We start from the raw sequence: 12724 nt of genomic DNA, 5'->3' as shown, positions 1-12724 counted from the left end.
CTTCTGTCTTCCAAAAATGTTGATGCTTTTAATACAGAGGCAACATTTTGAGTAGCAAAGTTTATCTCACATTTTTAGTTACTTTCACTGAGTGAGTTGCTTCAGAGAATATAGAATGCTCTCATTACTAGATACTGGATTGAAGGACTCACTATGTGTCCGCTCCTATGGTAAACATTTACATGCTTTTTGTCATTTAGTCTCAATAGCCATATGAAGTAGTGACAATTACTGTTCCTGTTATAGAGTAGGAAACTTGCGACATAGACGTGAAAGTAACTAATACAAAATCTCAGTTAGTAATTGTAGTCAGTGCTGGGATTGAATCCTGCATCTAATTTCTACCACAGGTTCTCTTTCTACTCTGCTATGTGATATTTCTTCCTATCCATCTACATTTGTTTTTTATTGATAATATTTTTAAAATATAAAGATTATGTTTTTGGTATTACATTCAAAGTACAATTTTGAAAGCATTTTTGACACACTTCTGATAGGAATTCAAAGGTACAGAGTACCTCTCACATACAGTACAACTTTCATAATTCACTTCATTATCCAGTAAAATGTCTAATTGAATTTTTAAACTGTAGATTTCAAATTGACTTTCTAAAAACTCTATGATACTTTATACATTTTTATCTTTAGTATTAAGTTGATCAGTGATAAGCTTCATAGTGCCCTGAAATTTAGTTATTCATCTTACTAGGTACCATGGTGATTTTAAAAATACTATTTATTTTCACGAAGTAAAACAATATTAGCTCATCTTTGTGATCTTGCTCTCTTCTCCCTCTCTCTCTTTGTCCTATAGTCTCTTTTTATATTGCTAAAAAAAAGTACATTACGATGCCACTGTAACTTTTCAACATTTAATGAATATTTTAATAGCAAAGTTGAAATGATTAAACTGGTCTTTTAAAATTTTTCCTTGTTTTATTTTATTTTGCAAAACATCCCCTGGTCTTTTAAAATAGTAATAATACATTGATATTTAAAGAGTTGTATGATAAAACCAAACCTTTCAAATGACTTACTGGTAGATTTTGTTGCTTATTATGTCTATTGTTTCATGAAAGTGTTTGCATTCATCTGAATATTTATTTTGTACTACAGGGAGGTGCTGTGGCAGGAAATGTGGCTCATATTCTGGATTCAAATCATGGAAAGGTTAGTTCATCCAAGTCCAAAGAAGTATTTACCTTGTTAAATAACAATGATAAAACAGTAAAATAATTGCTCTTTATAGCTTCAGGGGTCACAGCCTTTCAAATAGCATCCTTAGGTCAGCTTGGAAGACAGGGAGCTGTGAAGAAAACTGGTTAACATGCTTCTATTTCTCATGTAGAAGGCGTTGCTGTACACTGCTGTGAATCAGTTGGCAATGGGAAGCACTTCAGTGGAAGAAAAGAATATTGCCCTAAAGACCATTCAGAAGGCAGCGCTCCTTTCTCCAGGTGAGTATGATGTAATCCATTTATTAATTGGGACTTCATCAGTTTCCCATTGTCGCAGGAACAAAGCTTATATTTCCATGAAATAAGATAAAATAATTTTAAGAAAATGTTTTAAGGTTTCTTATATTATTTGATTATCTGCATTTGGCTACTCCTAACTAAGAAGAAAATTATCAAGCAGCCTAAGGGCATGTGTAGTTAAAGATTCTTTACCACCTTTTATTGAAAATCTGAATGGTACATTTTTAAGGAGTGGGTTTATTTCCATTTTTCTATCAGTCTAGGTTAATGAGGTTCACCTGTAACTGCTAAATTATTTAATCATGTTTAGTTTTATGTGGAGGTAAGCCTTTCCCCATTTTACTTCTTTATTAGTCCATTAAGACCGTGTTCCTTGCAGAGAGCTGGTCCATGTACGTAATGCGTCTCAGCCCTTTTGTCACCCCTTCTCTCCTCCCTCCATCTCCTAGTCTTCTTCCATTTACAGAAGATCCATCTCCCTATTTCCCATTGTCTGTCTTTTATTTTGCTCTTTCTTCATACTTTGGTTTTCACATAAAAGAACATGTGATAGTTAAGCGTATGTGTCTGAATTATCATCTCAAGATACCTCTATTTTCCTACAAAAGACTCAAGTTTTTCTTTATAGCAGAATAGTGCTCCATTGTGTATGAACACCACATTTACTTTATTCATTCATCTGACAGAAGTGACTGATATGTAGTTGACTTCTTGAAGTTTGGGGGCTGTGTCTTTTTTTAAAATTTTAGTTCATGCTGTGCCTTAGCTGGCAATCATTAGCTGTCACCAGCTGTGTCATATATATGTGTCATATGTATCACAAAGGTAATGAGGAATTGCATATTACTGTTTCAGTGTGTTTCCTTGCCACTCAGGGGACTGAAATATCTACCAATGTAGGGCTACAAGGCACATTTTTTTCATACTGTTATTTTAAATATGGAACACAGCATGAAAAATTTCCCTAGAATATTTCAAACATTTGCTAGATCAGAATGCTATTGTTTGGCTAGGCACTGCTGAGAAGAAAATTGTACAAAGAACAAGTTCAGTGAATTCCAGCTAAGCTGCAACACATCTAACATTTCAGGTATTATTTTATAAAACAAATAAGTAGACCAACAGCCTGTAGTTTATCCTTTCTTTCATTTTGATGTAGTTTTAAACAAAAAGAAATCTAAACATTTGAATATGTCTGTGTCATATATTGGTAAGTTTGTGATTTTTAGAGGTGGTTATCAAGAAAGTAATAGATCCAGGGCTGGGGATGTAGCTCAGTGACATAAGTGCCTGCCTGGCAAGCACAAGGGTTCTGAGTTCAATTCCCGGTACCAAAAAAAAAAAAAAAAAAAAAAAAAAAAAAGAATGAAAAAAAAAATTAGATGGATTGGCTCTTAAGAATTCTTATTGTGTATCCAGAGGGATAGAAGATGTTTGAGCCTTTGATTATATCAGTGACCTAAGCTTTAAAGTCCAAAGTTCGCAGACAAGGTCCTTATTCAGGTAAGGTCCTAATTTCAGATTGTTTTTCTATATTATCTGGAGAAATGCATACTCAAGAAAGCAGAGTCATCATATGTTTAAAACAGAGTGAGGGGTAAAGATGAGCCTTGAGACTTGTCCTTGGATGGAGCACAATGAAAACGTATATAATTGTAGTATATCTAATCTGTGAAGAGCTTTCAGTTGAGTAAAGTACACAGGTTATTCTAAGAAATCTTTGCAGGAATTTAAAGGTAACCCTAAGAATTTATAATTAAAAGGAAGAAAATTTAATTCCTGCTAGATTTGTGCTTCTGGGTACTTCGTATGTGTGTTTAAAAATGTTATTGGTATACTTTAAATATACATAATGAGAACATAGATCAAAGGCAATTTGTACCTGTACATGATTTATATTTCTTCTTCTAACAGGGTATTTAAATTTTTAACAATTCGTATTTAAAAGTTTTGGGTATATAGTTTATATATTATCCTAGAGTTACTTTATTTCATATGTAATTTGGGTTGCTACTTATGAAGAATTCCAGGAAATAGTAGTTCTTTTGAGTTGTCAGTATAGGAATTGCTGCAAACTAATGCTCCCCACCCTCTTATAAACCATAGAATACTGTGTAAGGTCCCTTAATGGGCCTGTTCACCTAATCTTAGAAGTAGGTCTCTGTTTAGAAATTGAGCCTACATCTGTTGTAATCATAGGACTTTAAACCTCAGCCATCATTAAGTTGCCCTTGTTTTATAGGAAAATGAACCACAAAGGAAAAGCTGCCACATAGTTAATTGCTGGACTGAAACCAAGATCTGAGGTTCAGCATGTTGCTTTCATTACACAGTAATTAGGTCTCATCATGAATTCTAAGGAAATGTCCTCATTGTTTATTTTGGAAGAATTTGGTTATGTGCTATTATAACAATAAGTAGTCATTATCTGGGGCAGACATTATTTTGTAATATGGCGATATATATCTATTTTTATGAAAGTTTTTGACTCACATAAGATATTTAATGATTCTTATAGTATTCATAATACTAACTATGTATAGTAAGGAAAAATATATATATTGCAGACATTTGATAGATTTACTTTGGATGGTCCATTGAAGTAGAAAAATATAAAATTAATGCTAAAAACCATAGTTAAGAAACTATGTTATTAACCAGCACCCTCTGTCAGATTTAAAAATCATCCATTTGGTTTTTAATGCTTACAAGTCTAAAATACCAACATTTGAAGTAAACTGCAAAGTAAGATTTATAATAATAAAATGAAATTTCCTATAATGAAATTTTTTAATGAAACCTCCAAAATTCTGAATTCTCTTCTATCTTTTCACAGACAACTTTCTTAAAAAGAGTTTTCACCTTTCTTAAAAAGAGTTTACACCCCTAATCTGTATTACCCCCGGCCCACAGCTGTCCACGTCTAAGGGAAAGAAGGAAAGCTCAAACCAGCGGGCGGATGTGTAGTTGTCAAATGCTTCACTTAGAACCATGAAGTCACTTGCATGCTTTTCTGTTAGAACAGAGACAAAACACTGAGCCTTTCCTTTGGCTCAGGCTTTCTTGAGAACTAAATCCTTGTGTTGCCTGTTTATCCTCTGAGCCTTGCGAGCAGGAACTGGGGGATAAAGATGAAGCGTCTGTTTAAACCTCACCCGAGACAGTGAGAGGAAATGAAACTGCCCTCTGCACTCTTGGCAACTGAGCTAGCCAGCATGGGAAATGAGCTTCATGGGACATTTCTCATCCTCTGATGTGCTTAAAGAGAGGGTGAATCTTGAAGGATAAATGTAGTACTCTAATGAATCTTCTGAAAATGACTTCATTGTATGCCTTTCGGAAAGTGGAATTTTTCTGGAGAAACACGTTTTACTTTTAGAGGCTACTTACAAGCTCCTGTTCTCACTTTTGATAGCTGTCCACAATATGTTGCTATTAGCAAGCCCTCTAACTCTGTTTCCTGTATTTAGGTGACCCTGCTGTCTGGGCCGGGCTGATGGCAGCCTGTCACGCAGATGATAAACTGGCTCTTGTGAACAGCACTCCACCAAAGAGAATGGATTTATACTTGGCACTGTTATCTGCTGTTTCTGCTTCAAGTAAGTTTTAGGGAACATTTTTATATGTAATTTAAATGATTACATTTGAGGAGTCTGATTTAACACAAACAACTTCGCTACATATTGTTACAAAAATGGATTCATACAAAGTTCATAACTTACATAGCTGTACAGAAATCGATCATGTATGTGTGGGTTTTTTTCCTTATGTTTTAGAAATTCAGTTGGTTCTGTTAGCTGAAATCTTTGTTGTATAGCCATTTATGTGCTTTGAGACTTGATCCTATTTTGGGTTCAAGAAGAGGTAGAAGAATCTACTGAAACCAGCACTGAAATTGTGCTGTGAATGTCCCATGGAGTATTGGCCAGAAGAGCTGTTAAACTAGTCAGAGTTAGCCAATGTTGTCTTATAAATCTATGAATACTTTCACTGAAAAGTGATCTGTATTTAGCATCATGAGTAGATTAACCAGTTAACCTATATTTGTCTTTAATGAATGATGTTCACTTTTTTATTTGTTTTTTTTTTTGAGATAGGATCTTACTATACAGTTCAGGCTGGCCTTGAGCTTACTATGTAGCCCAGGCTGTCCTTGAACTCAAGATGATCCTCCTGTCTCAGCCTCCGAGTGCTGGGATTATAGGTGTGCACCACCACACCTAACTCCTTATTTTGTAGTGAATATCATTTTTGCCTATCTTGAAATAACTATTAAAGCAGAATTTTAAAAGTAGGTTTTACTTTACTGGTGTTATATATTTGAAATAGTTTAATAAAATGAACTTACCATAAGTAGTAAGTCAGAAATAACTAAAAAACATTATTTTTAAAATATGCTCTTCAGAAAAAAAAAACCTATGTGTTTTCTATCCATTCCGGTAATCTCTTTATAGACCATTAATATTTAAGTGATTTTTTGATTGAGCTGGATTAAATATCTACCATATTTTAACTGTTTTCTGTTTGTTGACTTTCTATATCTGCACGTGTGCCTGACGTTAGTTTGGGGATATTCTCATTCTCAAGTCATTGTTTTATTTTCTGTTCCTTTTTCTTTCTTTTCCTTCTGGGATTTCTGTTATGTATGATACTTGTACCTTTTTCAGTAGCCCCACAGTTCATGGAAATTTCCTTTCTGCTACCTTCAGACCTTTTTTTCTGTTTTATTTTCAGTTTTGAGTTCTGTGGAGATATCCTCCTGATCAGGAGTTCTTTCCTGAGCTATGTTCAGTCTCTCAGTAAGCTCACGGAAAGCGTTTTTCCGTCTCAGAGTTTTCGGTGTCTAGCATTTTGTTTCGTAGACTTTCCTTCTCTTTACTTACATTGCCCGTGTGTTGTTCTTGGTGTCTACTTTGTCCACTGTAGCCCCGAGCATATTAATCACAGCTGTTTAATTCCTCCTCTCAGAACCCCAGCATCTTTGCGGTGTCTGAGTCTGGTCCTGATGCTTGGTCTGTCTTTTGAAGCTGTATCTTTTGTACTTGTAGTTTTTTCTTGGTAGTCATGATGTACTCAGTAAAATAACTGCTTATTTACAGATAATATTCTTCAAGTGCTAGTGCTCTGTATCAGGTATTTTTCCATAGTGCTCCTAGGAACACAAACTATTTCCACTCTTCTGTGTACTCTGAGGTTGTTTCTCCTCCTCCTTTTGAATGGGTTTTCTCAAGCCTCCACTAGTTTCTTCACACATGCTGATTGGCACTGAGCTAAGATTTGAGGGGATCCTTTGTAGGTATCTGCAGTTCTCTGTTGACGTCTTTACTCTCTGGCATGCTGTCCTGGAACTCTAGCCACTTTGGCTTCCCTGGTTTTCCCTGCCCATCTCTTCCACTCAGAGTCTTCTGGGCCCGCTTGGACCCACTTTTTCTGAGCTGCAGCCTGAAAATTCTCCAGGCAGTAAGCTGAGGGAGCTGTAGAGCTCACCTTATTTATTTCTTCTCTGAGGAAATGTTGCTTTACACTGATACAACAATGGGACATAAAATCAGTACAGATATAATAAAGGCTTGAAAAGTGCCATCAATCAGCTTGACATGGTTGACATTTACTTTCTCCTAACAACAGAGGAAAGTCTATTTTGTAAGTACTCAGTGAACACTGCTTCCCCCAAATCACATTGTGGGCTACGAAGCAGGTTTCAATACATTTAGAAGCATTCTGATTATATAAAGTATGCTCTCTTAATACACTGGAATTAAATTAGAGATATACAAAGGATAAATAACTAGAAAATTATCAAATACTTAGAAATAAAATAACATTTCTAAATAGCACAAACCTAAAGAACAAATAAAAAAGGATATTGCAAAATAGTTCAAAATGAATATAATGTATAGAAATTATGTGATATTGTTGTTTTGTTTTGTTTTTTAAGTTTTTATCAGTACCAGGGATCGAAGCTTATGCCACTGAACTAAATCCCCAGCCCCTATGTGGTATTCTTAAAACACTCCTTAGAAGGAAATTAGTCTGACCTGTCAACAGTAGAAAAGGAAAAAGCCCTCCCTGAAATTAATGACCTCTGCTTCAACCTTAAGAATCCAGAAAAAGGTAGATGAAGTTAAATCCAAAGTAGGCAAAAGAAAGGAGATAAAGAAAAGAGTAGATATTAATGAAATTAAATAAATCAGTGAAACCAAAAGCTTCTTGTTTGAACAGATCAATAAAATTTATAAACCATATGCCAGATGGATCAGGAAAAAGAAGACAGAGAGTACCCATGCTAGGAATCAAGAAAAGTATGGCACTGTAGCTATTAAGAGCTGAATAAGAATCTTATGAGCAACTTTATGCCATGAAATTTGAAAATTTAGAGGAGAGAAATGAATTCTTTAAGAGACTCAAAATTTGTTCAAGAAGAAATAAATTTAATAGCTATATACCTATCAAGAACATTGAATTTATAGTTAAAAAATTTCACAAAAGAAAGGAATAGCTGGCTTTGCTGATGAGTTTTACCAAACATTTAAAGAAGTAGTAATATTAGTTCTCTACTAGTTCTTCCAGAAAAAGAAAGTCAGAGATGGTAACTCTTTGTCATCTTTTATGAAGCAAACCTTATTCTAATACCAAAAAACAAAGATATTACAAGAAAATTACAGACCAATATCACTTATAAACATCATATAACAAAGCTCTAGCAATTCAAATCCAAGAATGTATAAGATAGTAGTATTCCATGATCAAGTGCGGTTTGTTGTACAAAATTAAAAGTAAATGTAATTCATTATATTAATACCAAAAGCAATTCATGGTGAGTAATTCCTTTTATACGAAATTTTAGAAAATGTTGACTGGTCTGTTGTGATAGAAAACATATAAAGGGTGGCCTGGGGACAGAGTGAAGGGAGGAGTTGGGTGAGGTGTAGACAAAAGCGCTTATAAAAAGAAGCTGGAGGAAACTTTGGTAATGGTTAATACATTCATTATCGTGATTATGGTGATGGTCACTATATAGAACTGTGTCAGAATGCTTCATGTTGTCTAATTTGAATACATGCAGTATATTTTACTTGGATTATATTTGAATATATCTTTAAATTTTTAAGTGAATGATTTTCATTGTTACTGTAGATACACTGAGTTTTAAGTGTAAATCACAATTATACACGGCCTTACTTGTTCACTCATCAACTCCTGTCGTGAAACTTCACACATGTACGGTCTCTCCTGTCAGAACAGTGTCTGGTTTTCCAGGGATACATGTACGTTTTAAAAACTGTATGTGCATTGTAAGTCCAATTATAACACTTTTTGGCTATAGTTATTCCCTTGAGAGTACATTATTGATTACAGAAGAAAATATCATTGAGATTTTTTGTTTACAGTGAAGGACAAAAAATGTCTGGAAAATTACAACCAATCTCTGGAGAAGTGGTGCCTGTCCCAAGCTGTCACTGGTCTGCTGGACACAGGAAGAATAGCTGAGGCCGAGTCTCTCTGCACACAGGTATCGTTCTAGGGTTATAAGGCTGCGCACTGACACTCATGGATTGTTTCTCACCTAAAGCTAACTTAGGAAAGGGAGTATGTATTATTTATAGAGTGTTGTTGTGGTGGTGGAGATTATGATAATATCCAGCATTTATTGATGATTTACTACCAGTGAGACACGCACTTACAGTTTTGTAGTTGGGCTTTGTATAAAATCCTATAATGTTTATGAGGTGAGTGCTTATTATTATCATCATTTTTACAGATGATGGAATTAATACTTACAGAGGGACAGTAATTTGCCCAGGAGTTTAGAACTAGAGTTGGATGCATCTGCAGTTTGAAGTTATATTTATCTGACTGTGGGATTCATACTCTTTTTGAATATTTATTTGTTTATTGATTAATTGATTTTTGAGACAAGGTCTCCCTGTGCAATTCAAGCTGGCCTTAAGCTCACTTTGTGGCCCAGGCTGGTTTCAAACTTACAATGATTCTCCTGCTTTAGCCTCCAAAATTCTGGAATTACAGGCAGGTACCACCATGCCTGGCTTTCAAACACTGACTAGATCCTTTTTACTTTAATATGGTTTCAAGTACTATGGAGGAGGCAGTATGTATTTTTCTTTATATCTGACTACTTCTCTCAGAATACTTCATTTTCCAAAATCTGAACCACATAGAACAGTGCTGGTGAACCTATTGCATGTGTATTACTATGTTTTTCTTTTAAGACAAAAGATGTTAGTGTAGAGTTGTTCTTTTCTAAACGAAACCCCAGTGTTCAGGCTTAATTGCAGTGTTAGCACCGGGTAATAAATAAGTCGCTTTGGGGTTGCGGTTCAGTACTTGGTCTCTAAAAGGTTTGCCATCACTGGCGTAGAATGACTGGAATTGTTGACTTAGGGGCTGGACCTACTCAGACCTACTCAGTCAGTTTTCATAGGCCACCCTGCAGGGCTCTGTGCTTGCAGACTGAATAAATGTTTACCTTCTTGTCTAACCCATAGTAGGGGCTCAATAAATATTCACTGAATGAATCAGTTTCATAAACTTACTCAAATAATGTAGTGGTTAAGGAGAGTTTTAAACATGGCTTTTCTTGGGCCAGGGATAAAGCTCAGTGGCATAAATGCCTGTTGGCAAGCACAGGGTACTGAGGATGATTCCCAGTACCAAAAACAAAACAAATGCATGTTGTTTTTCTTGAAAACATTATATTTCATAAATGCTTATCAGGGAGATTTTGTTGTCTTTTTAGAAGCATTTTTTTGAAAGAACAGTATAAATTTTATAGAGAAAGAAAAAATGGACTTTTGAAATTCTTTTTGGTCAGTTTTCTGAAAAACAGAGTAATACATTTTTCTTTCATGTAAAGAACTTATAGAATTAAAAAAAAGAACTTATAGAATTATGTGTGTTTACTAAGCATGAGTTAAAAGTTACTTTGTGCAACTCTGATAGAATAAAGAATACTTTATGAGCTTTTCCTTTGTCATTTAATTGTTCTAGTCCCTTACTTAGAAGAAAACAGTCGGATATATTTTAGAAATAAGTTTGACTGTGACCTAATGAGTGAAAACATAGGTAAGAATAGTTTGTGGGAGAAAAAAGATATTTTAACTGAAGAAAAGTTTGAAGATTACCAACATAGAATTGATAAAATTTGAGATGACAAAAATGCTAATTAAGTATCCTGATTTGATCATTACACATTGTATATATTATTTCACATTATAATTCAGTGCACCATAAATAAGTACAAATATTAAGTGTTGAGAAAATACAAATATGACCCTGAAGAGAGACTAACAAAACTACCATTTTCTATTAAGAAGAATGAATAAATTTTGAAATAATTGATATCTTGGAAATACTGACTCTTCTGATCCATGAAGATGGTATTATTTTTCCAATTATTTTTGTAATTGATTTAGGACCTTGTGTTTGTCAGTCAGGTGCTTATGCTGCTGAGCTATATCCTTCACCCTGCATATATAATTTATTCCAGCCGTATTTTGTACTTGTTAGTATAGGTAACTTACAAATATTTTGTTAAAGTTACCTCTACATATTTAGTATTTTGTATGCTGTTGTGCGTAGTTTATTGTTATGGCCAATTTTTTGTTCCTCTATGTAGTATCCTGCTGACTTTTACGTGACCTTGCACCCTGCAAGCATGCTGAGCTCAGTTATTAGATGTAGTAACTGTACTTGGTGATTTTCTAGGCTTTTACTATGTACATAATCATGTCTGCAAATAAAAGCAGCTTTAGTTCAGAAGGAAAAAGGAGCAAGGATGGAAGGGAGAGAAGGAAGGACGAATTCTTCCATTTATACGTGGGAGGGAAGTACATATCCACGTACATTTTATGTGCGTATATAGGTAGTTTAGGATATAAAAACTTAGGAGAATGCAAAATAAGTCATTACTGTTATTCCAAATGCCTAAAAAGCCTGTGCCAAGAAGAAAGACATGGAGTAAGTATCTTCAATAAGAGATTGAAAAAGAAAAAATTAAAAAAGAGAGGAAAAGAAAGTGCTATAAAGGATATGACTGCATGTATGTTTAAGTGTGTAGGATTGATAACCATGTTACTAAGTTTTTGTTGGATCATTGAACAGAGCTGTTTGCAGTCTCACTGTTTGAATGGCCACTTTGTATACTTTAACTTTGTAATTTGAACAACTATTTCTAAGAGGACAGTATGTAATATATCAACTAGTGATTCCCTAAGATAAATGATTTATATATCACAATGATAGCATTACTTTTATGTTAAACATTACTTAAATGTAGGCTTTGCTATTTCCAAGCTGTTCAGTCTTTTATTTATTGAGTCTGTAGTTGTTCACACTGGAATGAGAAAAAGCTTGAATTAAGTATTTTGCCGTCATAACTTTTACTTTTATTATGTAAGACCTTATTTGATTTATTCCTGTTTTGGGTTTAATTTTTAGAACTTAAAAAGTAAACCTGATCAGCCAGCCGTTATCTTACTTTTGAGACAAGTTCAGTGTAAATCACTCCTTCAGTCACAAAAGCCACTCCCTGACGCTGTGCTTGAGGAACTGCAGAAAACGGTCCTGTCCAACTCCACCTCTGTTCCAGCTTGGCAGGTAAGGTGTCTCCTTTCAAGTCATGAGTTAGAGCACTCCAGGACATCAGTTGGGGTCAGGGATACACTCTGTCTTTATTTACATCTTGATTTTAAACTCACTATATATATCAATTTCAAGATGTAAATGGTAGCGTGCTTAGAGGAACCAGAGAAATTTGGTACTAATTTAGGATCCATTATTATAATGCTTTAAAACTGCTTAATTGTTGATTATAATTTTTCTCAATTTGAGACAGTGGTACAAATACTATATCCTTTACGTGGGATTAAGTAAAAGTGTTAAAGAAATGTAGGTGTTTTATGATAAGGGTACATAGTGGTTTTTAAACTCTGCCTTTAGGAGGGGTGTGTGTAGTTCTTTTCCTGCTACTTTAAGGTAACTCTTATCCAAGATTTTAAGGGCTGTTTGGTGCTTAGAGATTTCAGCACTGATGCTTATATCAGCAGATTATCAGCTCTTTAACTGGCTCTGGCTACTCATGGTAACATATGCACAATAATGCCTGTGTCTTCCACTCTTACAGATAGTAAAATACAAAGACGCCCATAATCACTTATTTTAACTTGTTGTATTTCTTTCTGTGCCCCAGAGAAAGTACTGGAGACATTTGGTATAGGTTTTATAGA

The 12724-nt window shown here is 34.5% G+C and overlaps 1 protein-coding gene across 3 annotated transcripts in view; it reads left to right on the top strand.

Annotated features, from left to right (window-relative positions):
• The window catches only part of Skic3 (SKI3 subunit of superkiller complex), a 77449-nt gene that overhangs the window by 52667 nt on the left and 12058 nt on the right, over nucleotides 1–12724 (top strand). For all 3 annotated transcript variants that reach the window (XM_003479446.5, XM_063245364.1, XM_063245365.1), the window contains 5 exons: nucleotides 1117–1170; nucleotides 1349–1457; nucleotides 4949–5077; nucleotides 8870–8991; nucleotides 11937–12095. In XM_003479446.5, coding sequence (XP_003479494.3) covers nucleotides 1117–1170; nucleotides 1349–1457; nucleotides 4949–5077; nucleotides 8870–8991; nucleotides 11937–12095 — 573 coding nt within the window. The remainder of the gene's footprint in view (nucleotides 1–1116; nucleotides 1171–1348; nucleotides 1458–4948; nucleotides 5078–8869; nucleotides 8992–11936; nucleotides 12096–12724) is intronic.

This window comes from Cavia porcellus, unplaced genomic scaffold, assembly GCF_034190915.1.
Source record: "Cavia porcellus strain 051 isolate PalLab524CR breed Dunkin Hartley unplaced genomic scaffold, mCavPor4.1 scaffold_2, whole genome shotgun sequence".
In the NCBI taxonomy this organism is placed as follows: domain Eukaryota; kingdom Metazoa; phylum Chordata; class Mammalia; order Rodentia; family Caviidae; genus Cavia; species Cavia porcellus.
The sequence above is the reverse complement of the archived record's forward strand: the minus strand, read 5'-3'. Positions and strand labels throughout refer to the sequence as shown.